The sequence below is a fragment of the Montipora foliosa genome, chromosome 12 (assembly GCF_036669935.1).
Source record: "Montipora foliosa isolate CH-2021 chromosome 12, ASM3666993v2, whole genome shotgun sequence".
NCBI classification, from domain to species: Eukaryota; Metazoa; Cnidaria; class Anthozoa; order Scleractinia; family Acroporidae; genus Montipora; species Montipora foliosa.
Genome location: NC_090880.1, coordinates 32,414,507 through 32,434,506, shown reverse-complemented (window position 1 = coordinate 32,434,506; position 20,000 = coordinate 32,414,507). Strand labels below are relative to the sequence as shown.

The window sequence follows — 20,000 nt, the reverse complement described above, 5'->3', positions numbered from 1 at the left end:
TCTCTGCATGTACTTAGTCTGTGCCAAGGTACCACATCCGCTAATCACGTGGGCCATAGATTCAGGCCCTTTTCCACACATACGACACGTGGTATCCGAGGTGGTCAGCGTCTTCGTCTTGCTCTGGTGGTACAGCTTAGTGGGGAGTAATTGCTGGTATAACTCATAGATTCCAGCAACAGTATGCACAGGTGCAGACTTCCACTTACTAAGCCAAGTGAAGCAGTCAATAACTTTGTTATCATCCCATCTTTCTCCGAACAGCTTTCCTTGCCACCTCTGCTCTCTTACTTCCCTCATGCTTCTCTCTTCTTCTCTCGCTCGTAATGTTCTCCCTACTCCTTTAACATGTGATTCCTCACCTGAGTCAGTTTGCAACGCTTTGGGATCTGGGTATGCAAGGTCCAGAGTAATGACCATTTCCAAAGCAAATTTCTTGGCATCCTTTACGAGTGATCTTCTTCCTGCTCGTTCGCACTTCTCTTCAAACTCGCGCACTAAACTCATCGCTCGATCTTCGTTTGCGTACAGCTTCATTGTGGTCTTGACTTTGGTTTGCTTATACAGGCTCTCAAATGACTTCAGTCCCCGGCCTCCACACTTCCTTGGTAGGTATAGCAACTCGGTTGAACCGAGTGGATGGTAGCCTCCATTCTCTTTGATGATCTTGCGAGCTTCGCGATCGAGTTGTTGTATATTATTATTATTATTATTATTATTATTATTATTATTATTATTATTATTATGAACAACAGACACTGGCCTCTACAATTGACTGAAGAGACAATTTGCCACGAGGGTTTGGTGCTAACATTGCAGTAGTGACTGAGAACCGCCTGAGCTGGGCCTCTGAGTCTGATTAGATTACATATCCAATTCCATCTGGATTTAGTTGCCTATTCTGCCACTAAGAAATCCTGTGGCCCGTCACGAAATCTTTCCTTAGGGAAGAAAGACTGCGTTATGAGCCAAAATGTATGCGAAGGAGGCCACTTTCTGCAACTCATCTGATCCAAAAAGAGCAGGCACGAAATATCAGTCTCCGCGGTGGTCCTCCAGCACAAACAGTTTCCTCACACTACCCCTAGCGGTGTCCGTAATATGATCCCTTTGCAATATGCTTGCATCTGGCGCGTGCGTTCGATACCTAGTCGTTTTGGAATGCATACTGGACCTCCATTTCATTCATCGGCTCTCGTTTAAAAGCCTGGAAAAACGCGGACTTGTATGCCTGTGACTTGCCGTTGGTGTTTGCTTTCTCCGGCAAAGTTGAATAACAGAAGAAATTGAAAAGAACTAAGGACTGGAAAGTCCGTAAGTCGACTTTGAGCACTCAATTTAAAGAGGTAAGTGTGTTTTCTCACTTGATGTATAGGACTTCAGTTGTTACATGGTCAACGCAGCGGTCTCGGACGAGAATTTTATTGTATAAAACGGAAAGAAGCCTGTATCACATAATCTGCAATTGTTTATATGTTTAGCGAAATCGTATTCGACATTTTGCAAGGTGGCCTGAAGATTTCGCACTAAATTAACAGCCTCCAACGTCAGATAGTGGCAAACAGGAAAGTCGAGGATTTCCTCCGCTGAGAGAAACGAGGATTTCTATGTTAAAAGCAGACGATATGACCAGCCTGTGACAGTATTTACGAATATCACGCAACGTTAAGCATTGTCATGGTCAATTATGTCACGCAACGTTAATAAGCTTTGCTGGTCACGGTTATCGTAGGCCCTGTCTTTCAGGACTTTATAGCCCACTGCCGCCAGTTTCTGCAAGGACATCATTAGTAGGTGCGTAACATTTGTTTGTCTTTGCAAACAGAAGCAAGCAAGAGGTGAAATAATTCTGTTGATGACGACAAAAATAATGACAAATGACCATGGCGTCAGTGGTGATGATGATGATGATGAGGATGGTGACGGTTACAAAGATGTTGACGATGACGTATGATTTTTAACGAAGATGATAATACCATGTTGAACACTGGCTAACACGAATACTCAACACAATAACAGCGAGAGCAGTTATGTAAGTGATGATCATTTTATTTTCAATACCAAAATACCTGGGCTAGTGTCTAACTTCAGTATACAAAAATTTGGTTTTATCAACGGAGTTGATAATGTAAATTGGCCACCGTACAGAGATTCTAAAAGCTGACGTTTCGAGCGTTAGCCCTTCGTCAGAGCGAATCGAGGGATTATGGGTTACGTGTAGTTTTTATAGTAGAGTAGGAGCTACGCTATTGGTGGTAACATGGCAACGTGAAAAATAGGAATATATTAGTTAAATGAAAAGCGTTCGTTAATACCGTGAGGATTAAGGGTGCCGATTTGAAAGATGAATTTTTGTTCCAGATTCTTGCGGCTTTCCGTCGTACCTAGATGTAGGGAAAGGCCGCAGATAGCCATGTGTTTTTTAGAGTGGTTAGGCAGATTGAAATGGCGAGCGACTGGCTTGGATGCATCCTTGTCATTCTTCTCAACATCGCGAAGGTGTTCGCGGAATCGGTCACCTAGTCGTCTACCTGTCTCACCAATGTATAATTTATTGCATAACGTGCAGGTTATGCAATAAATGACATTTGCGGAGGTACATGTGAAACGATCGGTGATCTTAACAGATCGCTTAGGTCCCGATATCTTGCTAGTGTTAACAATGAAAAGACAAGTTTTGCATCGTGAGCGCGCGCATTTGAAAGTGCCGGGTTGCTCGTTAGTTTTGAGCGCGCTTCTAACTAAAAAGTTGCCTACGTTTTTGTCGCGTTTGAATGAAATAAGTGGAGGTTGCGAAAAGATTCTACCAGTCTCGGGATCATTTTGGAGTAATTTAAAATTACTAAGAATGATGCTTTTGACTGCGTGATTATGAGGATGGAAAGTGAGGGTGAATGGAATTCTGTCATTCTTATCTTTTTGTGACGTTTGTAGTGATGACTGTCGATCAAATTGACAAAAACGACAGAAAACGTACATCTACATCTAGGTACGACGGAAAGCCGCAAGAATCTGGAACAAAAATTCATCTTTCAAATCGGCACCCTTAATCCTCACGGTATTAACGAACGCTTTTCATTTAACTAATATATTCCTATTTTTCACGTTGCCATGTTACCACCAATAGCGTAGCTCCTACTCTACTATAAAAACTACACGTAACCCATAATCCCTCGATTCGCTCTGACGAAGGGCTAACGCTCGAAACGTCAGCTTTTAGAATCTCTGTACGGTGGCCAATTTACATTATCAACTCCGTTGATAAAACCAAATTTTTGTATACTACTTCCCCACCGACGCAGCACCACAGTTTCTTTAGAAACTACCCCTTCATTCTCTAACTTCAGTAACTTGCACTGAGAAAAATATACAGCGGAGGCGCGCGTGCGTAGCACCATGGTTAACAAAATCTGGTAACCGATCGATGCAAGAAATTAAGTTTCAGTTATGACGTTATCGTACGCCCGGCTGTGCGTACGTTTAACTGTTCATGTAAGCCAATACGCAAAATGTCGTACTTCCGGAACCCGCGTTTTCTGGCGGCGGGAAGTTGCCAAGGCTGGAACCCGCGTTTTCTGGCGGGAAGTTGCATGTCTAGCGCACTGCATTTAATAAAATAACCAAAAGTTTTAAAGACAATGAAAAGCAAGTTAAATACTTTTTTCAGTTTATCGTACAACGAGGAAGGAAAAGAAAGAGAGAGAGAGGAAAGAAACAGTAAGCAAGCGACGAGTAGGCGAATGACAGCGGGAGAAAATAGGTGAAATATTAGTGACGAATATCGTGAAAGAAAGAGCAAGGGAGAGCCAGAATAAAGAGACGAAATTATAGTGACAAGCAGCGGAGGAAAGAGCAGGCACATGTACGAGAAAACAGGCAGAATAATGGTGACGAAAAACGTAAGGTAAGCACTTTTGTTGTAAAACTATCTGAAAACAAAAACATAAATAAATATTAATTGAGGAGCTACGCTTTTAGGGTTTCGTAAACATATATATATATATATATATATATATATATATATATATATATATATATATATATATATTCTGAAATATTATATTCCTTGACTTTTTGAATTTATGGTACAGTATGGGGCCTAGTTCTCGGCCACAAAAATGTAAACTTGTATTTCTTACCTTGGAATAGCCGTAAGGACTTGAAATTTCAAAGACAACTAGCTTCAGCATTCAGTTTACATATGTAAAGCTATCGACTGCTCAACGCTGTTTTCTCCCGAGTAATAACGAAAATAGAGGCTTCGTTCGTGGGCCCAGTTATCGGCCAGCGAGTCCAGTTTTCGGCCACTGAAAAGAGTGTGCTCGATACCTCAGAATAAACAAAGTTTTATCACCAATTTTGTTGTTAAGTCACTAATAAGGCTTGTGTTTGACATTTCGACCACAAAGTATCCTTACGAGCTTTTTTTCATGTTAGAAATGGAAGTTTTTTGCACACCTAGTTTTTCTCGTAAATACACTGGCAAGCGAAGCTAAAAAAGAGTTGGGTATTTCAAAACGGCGTCCGGTAAGTCAGAACTCATAGTTTTGATTTATAGCTACTGTCGGAACATGCCACTCCATTACAGCTTTACTTTTACAAATGATTTGATAAGGAAACTCCATACAAAACTATGAGCACTTTTTAGTGTTGTCGACGGGCAGCAGGGTGGCCGAGAATAGGCAAATACGCAGAAGTACTAACGAAATATTGAGGGGTGAATTTAGGTAAAAGAATAAAATAGGCCAGGAAAAGTTTATATTTAGCAGAAAGCTTTATCACTCTACGTTCATTATGCCAAGAATTGGCTTATTTGGGCCTCCTACACGGATAAAATACAAACTTGAATTAGACCATGTAATTCGAGTACCCGTAAACAAACTCGTTTTCATGGAAATCAAATTCACGTACCTTCGTGTCACCTCGATTTGCTCACAGTATATAGTAGCTAAAAACTCAAAACTCGGCAGGACAAAAGACAAGGAATAAAGCTACCTTTGGAAGCAATTGATTTTTATTCAGATTCATTTTTGGCGCTAAAAATGTACGTTGAACAAAAAGTGGCCTAGAACTGGGCCCGGCCGAGAACTGGGCCCCTTACTGTACACACATTGAAAAAAGTTAAGTTTGTCTCAAAGGATTCCTGACTGAATTGTTTTGCAGTAGAAAAAATATCGTAAGGCACTCCCCTTAACCTAATAGCTATATCAATTATGATTGATTTCTGCTGCAGCTGCATCATTTTAATGTATAATTTATGAGTCACATCTTTTAATAAATCAAAGTTGGAATACCTGCATTTTATTTTTTTGGCTTGCCTTCTCAATTTTGAGAAATCTCGCTGTCAATAGTCTGTTGCGCGAAAAACGTCAGTTGTCCCTTGTTTTTCTTTCTAGAAAAGACAATTCGGCTTCAAAAGATTGTTTACTAAACAAAAGGCAAAAGTATACGGTAAAATGGGCCTTTTTCTTTTTGCGACAAAAAACACACTGCCCTCTCATTGAAAAATACTATATCTTCAATGCAAATATATCTGTGGTGTACTTGTGGTGTATTACTGTTAAAATGACAAGCATGTGTTTGATACAATGCCGGGGATAGGTGGCTCGTGCTCGCTGTACGCAGGTGCCGTATATACTGCAGGCTTTATACTTGTTGCTGTTTTTCTGTATTCAAACATCAACATTTGGTGCGACACACTTTAGATTGCTCTCTTCACTGCCCAGCGTCAACTCATCGGCTGGAATCAAGTACTGCAGCATCTAACAGGAGACGTCCTCTTACTTAAGTTCACCTCAATTCCACGTTCTTTGTAAGGTAAGCTCAGTGGTGTTGACTGAAATTCCAGCAGCAAATCATATTCTTAAACCTTTTCAAAACCTATCACATCCTTAAAGGGAAGCACAAACGAGTATTTTGCTCTTTGATTTCCTTTAGCGTATCTTGGGTTCGCTTTGCTATAAAGGGCGTAGTAGTAGTAGTACTCCCCTGTCTTACAAATAACCCTTCTCCGTTGTCGACGCACCCAGGCCGTGGGCGTCAGTGGAAAGTTATTGATAAGCACATAAAAATGGGAAAAAGATTCTACGTTTGCTATCTCCGAAACGTTGAATTGATTCATTTGTGTTAGAAGATTCCGTATGTCATTTTTGTTGTATTTTTTTCCAGAGTTCAATCTTCACTAAACAACTCAATAAGCAAGTTACCGTGTTAACAGAATTAAAGAGTTTTCTTATTTAAATGAAATGACACGCCAGTGCCAGTTGGCTTCTGTCAGTTTCGCTCAAGAAAATCGATTCTAGTAGGCTCTATGTAACGTCCATTATTTTTTCCCAGTGACTCGTTTCTACCAGACTCCTCGAGTTAAAACTGATGAAAGTGCGCTATGTCTTCAGTTGAAATAGTCACTTTCCCAAATCCCAATGAGGCAGTTATGAAGCCTTGAAGGCAATGAAAGTGTAAAAAAAAAAAGTAAATAAAAAATACAGAAAGAAAGCGAAAAATAAAGGCCACCTGAAAATCACAAGCATGCGTATTACAATCCATCCGGCAGATGGACAAATTGGTGTTTGAACAATGAACCACGTGGTCAAGCGAACTGATTTGCGTGCAGCAACGCCAGCGACCATCGCACAGAACTTGGAATTCCCTTTGTAGTTTGAATTATCTGAACTCTTTATCTTAAATTTACTGCCAACATCCGAGGAAGGAAGAAGGCTTATCTTTGTTTTATTAGCCTCTATTAAATCTTGTACAGCACTTTTCGTTCCATGATTGAGGAATTGGAAACTGTTAAATTTTGGAGTAATTAATGGTTGCTACCCTAAACAAAAGCAAGTGAACATAATTTGATTCAGTGGATCCGCGGTTTATATCTTTGGAAGCGATGATCAATGAGTTTGCTGCGAACTCAATTTTGGATATTTAGATAAAAATTCCACAAGATATAGATATACTCAGTAGTGGACAACGGCTTATTGTTTGCTGTGCGCCTTGCTATATCACTGTGTGAAAACAAAGCAAAATAAATTTGCTGAACAAAATTATTTATTCACTGACCGGCGCGCACAAGGAGAACTGGATTTGTATAGTTTGCAATATTAACCTATTCGTGAGAGAATTCTTAATCAATAGAACCTCGCGCGAATAAGTATGCAAAGAATTAAAAAGGAGAAAAAATGGACTGAACAATAATGGCCACGAGTCTTCTGTCTGTTCTTCATACCCTTTTGTTTGTATCTCTAACCATTATATTCATTGATTCACCGGTAACAATGCTCCCTTTTTGCGCTCAAAACGTGTTTACAGGTTCCATGCAAGAGCTAGAAAGCCCGACACGCGCCGGCTTTCGCCTCCTATACTCGAAGTTGTGGCAATTTTTGTGATATCAAATCCAGCCTTATCAAGACCATGCTCAAAGATGCAGCTATTCGTTGAGAGACCGCCCATTTTACTCTTTGCGTCAAAGAAAACTTTGAGATCTCAAGGTGGAAAGCATTCTTTGTTGGTTACTTTTCACGGCAAACAATGGTCCTGCGTGTATCAACTTATTTTCGAAAGAAAATTCAACACGAGTTTTGTCTTCTGTTGCGAATTTTTTTCCTTACGATAAAAAGTCGCCAGAAGAAATTGAAATTGTGTTGAAGAAGAATCGCCATCTGCAAGCTGAAATTCTTACCTTTTCGCTTTTTTTTTGTTTATCATAATTACCCGCGAAGAGCTCATGTCGTGCCCTGGGTTCGCGCTACCGCCAAATATTAATAAATGCAACTTTTGTGTCCGTTTTCTCACAATCGGTTACATTTTTTTCAATTTGCCGTCACTCTTCCAAAAAGAAATAAATGTTTTAAGTTGTTTTATTAATGTTTATGCGAGAAAATGGGATGTTTAGGTGTCGATGACACTTGTATTGTGCGCTCGCACGGCGCCCGACTGTTTTTGTTTTCAAATAAACTTCATAATGCTCGCGAAATTTCGACGTTTTACTTATCTTTAGGTAATTCTTGATTTCCGATATTTAGAGTCTTCTCGACGGATCGCAAGACCAGATTACCTGGCATTATTTTTAAACGTTAGTCTTCAATATTTCTACGCTAAAATTGGGATTATTTTTCCCGCGAAGCCAACAAAAATCGAGATTACTTCCCAATAAAAATTCTTACTATCGAGGTGTCTTGATCGATGACTCTTAACAATTCTTTATATGGCGCCTCAGGAATCTAAACCATCTTTAGCTTTCTTTATTCGCTTTCAGAAATTAGTTTTCGAGTTAAGTAAATTAAAGCATCTCAAGTGATAATTTTGGCAAGTGGCTGCACCGGGTCGGCTTCCTCAGAAAAACCCCAGTGAGTTTGAGTCCGACTTTCTTTTCTTCATTGTACCGTCTTCTATAAATATGTTTTCGCACTTCCGCAGCGACTCATAATATTCATTTTGTCTTTCTTTGTTAGTTTCGCTGCAAGATGAAGATCAAGTAATGACAACAAAATCAATAAATTAAGTAATTTTACGAAATTTCTGATCGGCATGTTTTAGAATTTAGCGAGAAGTAAATTTTGCAAACACTCTTAAATCTTGTAAATTTAGATTCTATTAATGTGGCTGTAATTTTAAGCCACTGCACCGCACCGACCAACTTTAAACAGCGTCGGAAATTACTCTAATTATCAATTTAGATTACGTCTTGGCTGTGCGGAGATTCCTTTGCGATGGAAATTGTCTGTAAGTAGCTATATTGATGAATGGCGATTTTTCAGCTATTGACAACTTGGAGAGATTTGAATTGTTTTTGACAATCTAAACCAATAAACACCTTAATTTGCTCGATGAAAATAATTAAGCCTGTCAATAAGACTACAGCGAAAATCCATTTCACACAGGTCCCTTGTGCACCTGCGTTATATTTGAAAGTGAAATTAAGGCTTTATACAATGGCCCCTTTCAATTAGGTATTGTTGGTCAGCCATATGACAGACCACCCTCACCTAAAACGGCTACAATAGAAGTAGCGGCTTGTTCCAGGGAACGGAAAATAAGGACTGAATTCTCTTGAATGAATCGTTCGTTCGTTCGTGCGTTCGTTCATTCATTCACATGTTTCCAGCGAAACTCTGCGAGGGCAAGCTCGTTTTAACTGTTGGCAGGCTTGGAATTGTGATAGAAGTTTGGTTATTTCCGGAGTGCCTTAGGCAGAAGTTCATAGGTCTGCTGGAATAGCAGTACGGCGACTGCGTAAAGGTGTGTAGAGATTTATTTTCTTGAAGCGCACTCTGTAGAAAAGATGAGCAGTAGATATTTAACAAGTCCGCCAAATGAAGAGAAGATTGGTTGAAATTCGCGGTTTGAATCTTTCATCCCTCATCTTGTTTTGCCTTAAATGAATGTAATTCGAATTTATGGCAGGCATCATGAATCATTAATTGAAGTTAGTGATACAACGTAATTCTTGACGTTCAACATTCACTTGATAAGATACAAATGCCGAATGGTAGATAACTTTGCGAGTGTTTTTTGCCTCCTTCTTTTTACTCCCTCTTTGATGTGAGTCAAATTAAATTAGTGTTAATTACCAGAATTCTTAATAAATGAAACTCTCTCTCTGGTTAATTGTAGTCGAGAAATGGCATTAACAGAAATTCCATTGGATGAATTTTTTTTATTGGTTAATTGTATATCAAACCAGAAGAAGTGGAAAAATCAATATGAGTGGCGGACTTTTCCAAGTCGTTTGTCCCTGGTATTATTTGTTCTTTGTCTTCTTAGTTTCCTATAAACTGTACAACTGTTTGTGCCGGTTTCCTAGGATTTCATCCTGTATTTATTTCAACAGGATAGTGAGCACGTTCGAAAGAATTTCTCATTTGATTTGCTGTATGAAAATAAACGAATTATCTTCGTGTGTCCGCTAGGGCAAACACGTAATTATCATTTCTTGTATGGTATTTAGTTTCTGCTGTGCGCCAGATGCTATGTTTGCCGTAAGATGCCGCTTGATGTAGGATGTGAATGGTTGAAATTTCCACAAATAAAATATTTAAAGACTTCTACCGTTACAGTATTAAACAGTTAAACGCGTTTGAAGAAAATGGAGGAGAACAACGCTGTTTAATTGCTAGCTCCCAATGGAAGTTTGGTCGGCTGCTGTAGATGTAGCACTTTGTTCATACCAACTGAACGAGTTTGGCTCAGTATTCAGTCTCAACGAATCGAAAACCTTTAAAAAGCGAGAAAACGCTGTTTTCCGAATGTTTATTGCATCGCAGAAATAATGAAATATTTACCGAAGAAGACAAGTGTAACCAAAAAAGAAACAATTTTTCGGAAACAAATTTTTCCCACCTCACGAGTGTACGTGAGGCAGTGTTTCCCCAACAATTGTTGCCCGATTGCGAGGGTCTACCGACAGACCTTGGCAGCTACAGTACGTTCGAGTTACAACAAAGTGGTTCGTCTAAAGTTTGAAATCTTATGTGCACACGTGAGTTACTTTTCTTCCTTCAAAAAACGGGCAAACAGAATAAGGTTCTGCATTTATTAACAATTTGTCAAAATGCTTTACAGCTGCTTGTCAGTGGTGTACTTCATTTCTCAAGTTTAGATTGGTTACTGAGAACTATCACATATGGCCAAAATCATTTCTTGGTCAAATAGGAACACTTTTTGTTAGAGAAAGTGTAACCCCAGAATAGAACGTTCCCCCCACTATTATAACTTAAAACAAAGGTTATTCACAACAGTTACAGCTTAGCTATCCGGCCATAAAAGCCCAATGATTTCAACATCATTCCGAATATGATTTTTGCGCTCCTTTTTCTTTTCATGTTGATAAATGCCGCAAAAGTATTGTCCGACACTTGACAATGAAATCAATGTTTAAATTTGGAATTTCACTGCACTCAATGTCACAGTCAATCGAATGACATCGTCGCAATTTAACGAGACACCAAAAACTACTATAAGCCGAAAGTTTTTGCGTTTAACTTTCTACCACGTGCATTTTTGCACTTGCAACAGTAGCTATCCAATCTATTTCTTTTCAGTCAGTAATGACCTCGTGGTTTGGTTTGACGTTTATGGATTTTCAAAATGTAGTATAATGATCATTGCTCAGTAATCGCAAACGTAAGTCCTTCGACTAAAAGTAAACGGTAATATCATTACCTTACGACAAACTGAAAATGAGTGGACAGATAGTGAGTGTTTGGTGAACATGAGGCCAACCCCAGTTTTAGCTTTCCCGGCTATTTATATTGGGACCCGAGTGCTTAAGTCCATTTGTTCAATTACAAGCGTTTTTGTTTAGCGAATTTAAGACGTGTTTTCTTGTTTTTGTCGTTTGGTTTAGACCGTTTGCAGTCAACATTTTGTTGTACAGTCGACGAGTACGATGTCGAAAGAGAGCAAGACCAACTGAGTGGAGTATCTCGGAGGCCTTCAATCAACTGTTTGACTCGCGCTTTTCCAGCGTAAAAGTTGCGTGGTAACCATACTATTTAGTTCGACCAAAAATTGCCCACAAATATATTTACTTCTCGTTGTGAACTTCATCATTTGGTCTCGGTGCGTGTCTGGAGAGAATTTGAAACTCAAGTTCAAAAAATAAAGGTTTTGTTTTTTGTCATTCTTGTAGTTGTGAATCATTGTTGGCCGAGCGTTTTAGATAGAAAGGAAGCTGCTTGATTTTAGACGGGATTCTAGATAAGTTGAGCTGAATTCAGCAAAGCGTGACTTCGGTAGACAGTTCCTTCGATTGCCATAAAAGGTTGTCTTTCCGTGAACCGACTCCGCGATATATTTTTTTACATAACCATTTTCCTATTCAGATCACCACTAATCTAACACAGAGCCTTTCTTATGGAACAGTTTATTGATTTGTGACATTTGTCAATCTCTTTGTCACATCAAGCGTTTGAATATGAAGCAATGAAATAAATACTTCCAAGTTAGATCCTCCTAGTTCCGTGTTGCATAATTTAGGCATTTTCACGCTTTATAAATCATCGAAAAGTGATGCATACGAAGTGAAAACGTCCGGAAGGAACGTCAGAAATAGACATTCGGCTCCATTGTGACGTCCTTTATTGATAAAAATTATCGACAAAATGGACTAAAGTTCATTGGGAAAAAACCCCAGACATAATGATAGAGATACTTAGCATCGAATGTACGTGAAACGTGGAGTCATGAGAGTATGAAAATTCTTTTATTCTAAGTTTAAGAAATTCAGTGTTCGACTGATATCTGCAGCTAACAGGCAATAAATGAACCAAAACAGAGTTTTTGAGAAAACTCATATTTCAGCTTGGCTTTTGCCGTTAACACGATCCTGAATCTTTTTAATATTCTACCGTTTACGTTTGAGCATTTTCGTTAAGGTTATAAAATAACTGAAAAGCTCGTTTTTCACTGAGTTGAAGGTGATATGAAACGGAGACAAATGAATCATTAAACTCAATCAATACTTATTAAAATAAAGGGAAATAAAAGCATTTAAGTGCTCTCAAGTTACCTGAAGGTTTAACAGGATAAATACGCTGACAGACCGTGGTGACATTGAGACACATAAGTGCATGATTATTTAAGCTATCAGGCATAGGAATAAAACCCTTTTCGACCTGATTGTGCTGTATTCGCTGGCTGATTAACAGTTGATAGCAAATCACCTTGTGTTAACCATCAGATCTGAGACTTTCTAACTTGCCAATCACTTACAGCGCATTGCCAGGTATGTTTGTTATGTTTCCCGGTACACCTTCACTCCATCGGCCTTGCTTTTAATTTTTTTTTAAATCATGCACAACTCGGAAAGCGGCTTGTGATGGGCCTCTCCTCCGTTCGTCCATTGTCAAAATGCATTTGCATAAAAACTGCGTTGGAACCTCGTCTGTCATTTTTATATAGACTTGAACACCACGATAAGGAGGCATGGCTTGGTAGTTTTTCATTTCAATAATGCAGCATACTTCACGATTTTACTCACAGACTCAAATCTTTGACCCAGCACAAGAAAGCCCACCACAAAAAATGGTCAGCTCAGTAGCTTTCACAATGACATACCACAAAGTATGTAAGAATCTGATATTCACCTTGTACAGCTCAGTGGACTTGCTCATTGGAAAGAACTACGCACTTATCTTTATCATCTCTATCACCATGGTTTCTCTGCGGACTTAAAGTTAAAACACCGTCAGTTCAATATTATAAATACTTGCGAAAAGAACATGGTGTTCGGCAGCTTCAATTGGAATGAACTGAAATAGTCACATTTGTTCGTTTTTCTTCGAGGCAGAAACCATTTTAACTGTTAATTAACTTGACCGTAATGTGTTTTCAAAAACCGGTTTATATTTGCACAATATTAGCAGTAGATTGTTGACTGTCATTATTAAACCTTCAAAAGGTTAGATTTGTTGTGCCCTAGAGAATTTATTCAACGACTTGACTGCATCCTTTGTCATAAGAAGATAGGAAGGTTTGAATCATTGAGCTACCAAATGCGTTTCTAAAGGTGAATTAAATTTGACTTAGTCAGACATTGCCAAACGCGTGACGTTTGTGTTTTTCTTTGTAATGTAAATTAGACGAGAGTGTCACTGAAAGTGCCGTGGCTGTGTAAATTGTACTCGAAGTTAAAGTCGTACACTTTATGGTGTGATAAGGCATGAGAGCTATAAATAAGTGCCAATTACTCACTTCGAAATGGCCACGCGCCAGATAGGGTGATTCTCGTTGGACCCACATTCCGCTCGGCCATTTTTCGCGCTCCCCTTTGTTTCGCTCTACGGACAAAGTAAAGACAGCGATGCTGGGATTAATCAAAGACAACATGGTTCTTAAAACTTGCGTGAGGTTTCATATAAAATTTTCTGATGTCATTTTATTAAATTCCGTGATCAACTCTTTGTATTTGTCCCGGGGGGGGGGGGGGGGGGACTCGATGTATCCCTGGTTGGGGAGGTGCGGCGCGGCCCCTCATACCCTGACCCTGTTTAAGACAAATATCGTTGATTTTCCTACCCATTTTAAGACAGAATTCCGATTTTTGATACCCAGTTTAAGACATTTAACCCAGTTTAAGAGAAAAATTGATAAATCGATACCCTGATTAAGACAAAAAATGCTAAATTCGATACCCTGTTCAAGACAAAAATCCCGAAAAACATACCCTGGCTGGCCGCACGTCCCCATTAAGCCCTTATAAGGGAGTACCCCCCCCCCCCCCCCTCGGGGTATTTGTCTAGTGTTTCACAAAAGAACATAGACTTCGAAATGGCCTTATTTGCTTTTTCTTACTGATTATTACCCATAAAGCAAATAGCAAACAACATCGTCTTATTTCTTTTTATGTGCTGGCCCGATACCTTTATTTGTGTGGTCGGAGCAACTCGGCACGCAATCGGTTCTGTATATGTTGTGGACTGGTCCAGTAAACCGTTTGCTACTGGTCGCAATCTTGAACAAAACATTCAACGTATGAACAGCCCCCGCTCCACCCCTCTCCCCTCACAAATATTTACACAGCCGAGTTCTACCGTTGTGAGCTTTTTTTAACCAACACTGGATTGTGGGTAGAGATGGCTGGATAAAAACCTTTCAGTTGATTCATACAAACAATAGGATGATAGTTTCCTTATGGATGTGAGTCCCATCTTCCCAACTAGTTTTCGTCGACGATTGTGAGTGGTTAGCAAGTCCACATTAAAATTAGCTTTTCACTCCATAATTGAAGAAAAAGCTGCAATATTACGGCTAAACTTGCACACAATTCGACTTGCGACTGACTTTTGAGAAAGTCTTCTTACGGCCTGTGAGAGGCTGGCAGTTTCGGCTGCGGGAGACTCGGTGAGAGGTTTGACTGCTTTTAAGTTTGCCCTTTGACATGTCCTAGGGACATTTCGAGTCGTGGGTGTCAGTCGTTTGTTTTCGGTGTCGCTTGTATCGATATCTCTCGGGTTCAAAGATCCAATATTAAGCTGATAAAAAAACGTCCCATTCGGATGAAACAAGCAGTATCTTGGCCTCTAGAGACAAGCAACCATGAGGTACTTTAATGACTTTGTGTCCTCGTGTTAATATTTTTGGAACTAACCTAATCTCTTGAAAGAAGCCGTCAAATGCTAGTTTGAATTACACAGAATTTTTTTTATTTGCTTTGCATACAGACAGTTAATTCCTGGCTTTTGTTATTCAAGCGTCAGAATTGTTTAAAAATATATACTTGTTGGTCCTTCTACGCCAGCAGAATATTATAGAAACAATTCGCATAGTGGTAAATGTGCTTTCTCCTAACGTGACTGGCATTATAGTATTGTCTGCTAAATCTTTGAAAATCGTTTCAGTGAGTACTCTATTAGAAAAGCAAACCACTTGAAGCACACGATGATTATCATGAGAAAAAATCTACAGTTCGAACAGAAAGGACATCATTTTTATTGGCAGCTCATGACTTCATTTGTTACTAAAATATGTGATGACGGAGTTCTGTTCGTCATCATGACACTGGAAGCCGACGATAAACAAACACTCCCGATTGCAAGTAAACTAGTGTCCCACCCCCTACCCATCAGCCCACGCGAACTCGCTCACGTGACAACCCGCATATCGTGCATAATCAACTCCTCCAACTGGTGGAGCGGGGCCTTGCGGCGAGGAACACGAAACCGTCCCTGAGAATTGCTCCTCTAATCCTTCATGCTTTAGTTAATCTGATATCTGATGCTTCGTTTTTAATTATCTTTTTAACATCCGAGGTGCTTGAAACTGAAAAAAAAACAACAATATATGAGAGAGTTTTTGCAACTTCTTCCACAAAGAACTTGCCCTCCTATCTACTGACTGTCAGGCAATTACCTTTGGCCAACCCAAAATTTGTCAAAACCAGAAGTTTATTTCACATTATAAAAACATGATACAAATGCAGTATCGTTGAAATCATGCCCGGCAAAGGCTGGAGATGAATGTGTCTGCACTTTGTAAACGGACTTAGTTTCCGCGAAAGCACCCTCCTTTTCGTCAGAATTAGAGATCGAGCTTAAAACTTCCAACAGATTAATGTTTGAGTGTTGTTTGTAAGGTGAAATTGCACTGACGTCGTGCTTGAACACGGTGTTTACTACTGAGTCTTGCTTATTTTGAAATTGACTTCGGCTTTATTTGGTCGTCCTGGTATAATAGGTCCTTATTATAGAAGAATAAAGCTATTTCGGCTTTCTCATTGCATCTTCAGTTCATTCCTATGCTAAGTGGTTCTCCGTAATGTTAATTAAGATATTCGAAAAGTAGAAATAGACAAATATTAATAGAAAGTTTAAGTAACCTGTCAGAGGTATTGCCGCTCGGTGCTGCAGGTTTACAGTGCATTGGACACCAGCTCATAAAAAATTCATTCGTTTCACGGTAAAAAATAACATTTTATAGAAGTTCAGTGCCAAGCCTACCTCGTGTAATTTACGGAGACGTGCCGAAATGTAACAATTATCGACAATCGCTGTCTAATGGAAGTGTTCCTTCCTAAAATTATCGGTGAGAGCCCTATTCAGTTGTGACTGAGCATTTGTCAGTATTACTTATTGGTTTTTATGTAGGATGGAATTGACTTTAGTTCGAACCATTTGTTGTAGTAATTTTCGTGACGTCCACTAAAACAAGCACATTTGTAACGATCTTAATGCCAAGTTTTTGTTCTCTTAAGCTGACGTCTGTTCTGGATCGTGGATATTTGCTTATTCAGTTTGTGTGCTCATCAGTGACCGGGGAATCGTTGGTTGTGGTATGACATGGAAACTTCATTGCTTCCAATATCGGTCAAATGTTTGGCCAAACGTTTGTTATTAGTTTTTTTTTTGGTGTGTGTGTGTGCGTGCGTGTGTGTTGTTATTTTGTCTGGTGTTTTTTTGTTTTCAGGGTGTTGTGTCGGGTGGTTGATTTTTAGTGGCATTTCTTCGGTTTGCGTAACGGATGGTTGTCGTGTTTCCTCTGTCACCCCTGCCACTCGATCGACGTTGTTGTTGTGTCTAGAACAAACTAGCGTTGTCTCCATGTAATGACATTATTCTTTGTTTTCAGCTGAAACTGGAAAAAATCCGTCGTAAAGATGTTTCCTAGTTGTCTGTGGTTGGAGGTGGTAATTGTCTTGATCAGCTTAATTACTCCGTTTGCTGGTAAGTTTATTGCAATTCTTTGTCTCATCTAACACTAGCAACAAAACTGTAGTCTTAAGCAGCTCGTCGTGCGTTAAACTGGGAAATTCATTGCTCTTCATGATATTATGGCTGGAATGTTAAATGAGTGTTCTCTATTGTTTGACTGCTCCATTGTCTGGTTGGTTTTGTTGAGGTTTGAAATCTTTCCTTGGTTCTAAACAGGTCAGTGTCCAACTGCAGGTTATTTTATTAAAAGGCAGACTGAACGGGGGATGCGAAGTAGTGATGGCATTTAGAACTTGCCAAGTACCCGAGGGGATGCCGTTTGTGTTGTTACAAATTTAGCTGGTGGAATTTCGCCAAGATGAAATGCCTTTTTGTCTCGTTCATTTACTGGAAATCGGTTGCCTAATGGGAGAGTATAAAAAATATTTATGAAACGATTCTAGAGGTGTTCATCCTCTTGGTGTAATAACGATAGATTTTATTACCCAACGGAAAAAGGAGGCATTTTCCAAAAAATGCAGTGTGGGCGTTCATTTCATACATTTCGTTTGTTTCTCGTTGACCGCAGTTATTGTGTCCTTGAAGAACTATGAAATCAGAGACGGCCGCTTGGTAAAGGATGTTGTAGCAAAGGAAATAAAACTCCTTAGTCTTTCTAACCTCTGGGTGGCTGTATTTAACCGCCGTTGAACATGTGACGTAATTCCAGCAAGTTTTTGGCTTTAGGGGTATTTTTCTAGAACAAAACTGTTGCTTTTATCCCAGTAATAAATTTGTCACCAGTGTTTTGGCATTGCTTCCTCAGTGTCAGTAGGTTAGCTCTTGTGAGAGAATGCTTCTTTTTTTTTTTTAACTTGACCTTGAAAAATTGTTGATGATCGGCTTGTACAGATAACCCTCATATAATTGCCTGTAGCTCCTTAATTACGTTGTGCTAATGACTCCGCGCTTTTTAGTTTTGTTTACCAAGGTTTCAGTTATCATTGTTTCTCGACAACCAACTCCAATATTACAGTTAAAAGCCGCCATATGTCAGGATCACTCTGACAACTAATTACCAACGTATTAACACAATTAACAGGGAATTCTTTAATTGCTATGCAGTGAGTTTGGTTTCCGGGCTAATATATACAAGAAGCATCTAGGAACAGATTACTTCTGGTCCACATTAAAAACTTTTGTATAATATTTCAACAAAATTTTGAAATTGTCGTCTTTTCTTAGTCAGTTTCAACGTAAACAAGACATTACCGGTACCAGGAAAATGCACTAACGGGATGTGAAAATGTTGCACTACACGACAATCTCAGTCAGTCTTTAGAGATCCTACGGGTAAAGGGATGAATTTATTCTTTGACAAGGCAGTTATCGAAGCTTGTACTTGTAAACCGGCAAGATTTCGTAATATTTTGTCTTGTCGGCGTCAAAAGCGTGTCGTGGTCTAATTAAACTGTTTATCACAGTAATCATTTCTTTGGCACCATTTCAAGAGTAACAAACCCCTGAAGCGTATAGTTGCTGTCATCGTTTTTTTTTGTTTAACATTTGCATGTAGTTTAGTCGTGCGCCATGTAACTTTGTTTGTTTATCGTAATAGAATGAGGCGTATAAAGAATGTGCATAGGTAATGATGAATACAGCCAAGTTACAGTTTAATTATCTTTGAAAAATGCATGGTTACCCCCAATTTTCTTTTTGGATTTTAATAACACTTGTTGAGATCTGCTTTTCCACATTTTCATAAAGCAAAAATACCTTTGAATTAGAAGGCACCGTCCTTAATAGAATGCCTTTCGTGGGGGTTCCAATCAAAACAGAGCTATGACAGTGCTATTGTTTTACGTCATATAGCCGAACAAACAAGAATCAAGCTGGATTTTTTTTTTTCGCGTTTCACCGTGGAAATATGACAATTTTCACGGGAAAAAGCCTTTCTAAAAATAAATGTACTCGGAAAAGGGCTGACTCAAGGAATAAATGTAGATAGAGGCTCTATTTGATGGGATCCTGCAGCTGTTTAATGATCAGTCTTAACATCTGAATGGCTTTTCTTTCATGATTAAAGGAGTAAATATTCGGAACATTATGAGCCCTTACAAAAAAAACCGGTTAGAAGCTTACGGAGCTTCATAAAGAAGATTCGATATTTCATTTATACGTACCCCGTGTGTCTCAACGTGGCACTTCTAAAAGCCCTTTTTGCAAATACGAAAGCAAATCTCCGAAACAACAAAGAAGCACCTGTGGCGGTACCTCTGGACAGTGTGGCTGATCTTAGCACCGTCACTTTGCACCGCGGAATCGAGACCCGCGGATCGCTTATATCGGCAGAGTTACAGTCCTTCATGTCCCCACTAGTGGTAGATCCTTTTCCAATATCCTACCGACAAGTCCCAGTGAAATACTTCCAAAAGTTGCAAGCGGTATAAAACGCCACTGAGGACCCCATGAAACGTGTACATGTACTGTGCAATGTGGACATATTTTTTTGTGCCATCGTATGGTTGGCATTCGTTTATTGCGTTTGTCTATTTGCTACAAATGACGTCAAGGACAAAAGCAATTTTCATTAAATCTATAATCAAAACCCCCAGTTAATCAACAATATTAGCAACAAGCTTTAAAATACAAAGCAATGTATGGCATTCCTTTCCAAATTAAAGCTTAATTATCTCTGAAAAATGCATGGTTACCCCCAATTTTCTTTTTGTATACCAAGAGCATTTGTTAAGTTCTGCTTTCTCCGCATAAATTTAAACCGCGGAAAAATATCCCTGCATTCGTAAGCAATACCGATAGGAAATCCGAGTATCTGGAGATGGGCAGTACGTATGCGTAACTAGACGCTCCTTG

General features: G+C 39.3%; 1 protein-coding gene across 5 annotated transcripts in view; it reads left to right on the top strand.

Annotated features, from left to right (window-relative positions):
- Positions 1-1,078: 1,078 nt before the first annotated feature.
- Positions 1,079-20,000, top strand: part of LOC137979349 (protein jagged-1b-like) — a 46,006-nt gene continuing 27,084 nt past the window's right edge. Inside the window, exons 1-4 of one of the 5 annotated variants that reach the window (XM_068826583.1) lie at positions 1,079-1,346; positions 1,826-2,032; positions 5,706-5,817; positions 17,065-17,159. In XM_068826583.1, the coding sequence (XP_068682684.1) occupies positions 17,093-17,159 (67 nt within the window). In that variant the 5' untranslated portion in view covers positions 1,079-1,346; positions 1,826-2,032; positions 5,706-5,817; positions 17,065-17,092. Of the gene's footprint in view, positions 1,347-1,825; positions 2,033-3,765; positions 3,905-5,705; positions 5,818-8,918; positions 9,238-12,627; positions 12,725-14,885; positions 15,042-17,064; positions 17,160-20,000 lie in introns of those variants that run through there. The other 4 variants (XM_068826584.1, XM_068826585.1, XM_068826586.1 and 1 more) reach the window with 4 other exon arrangements.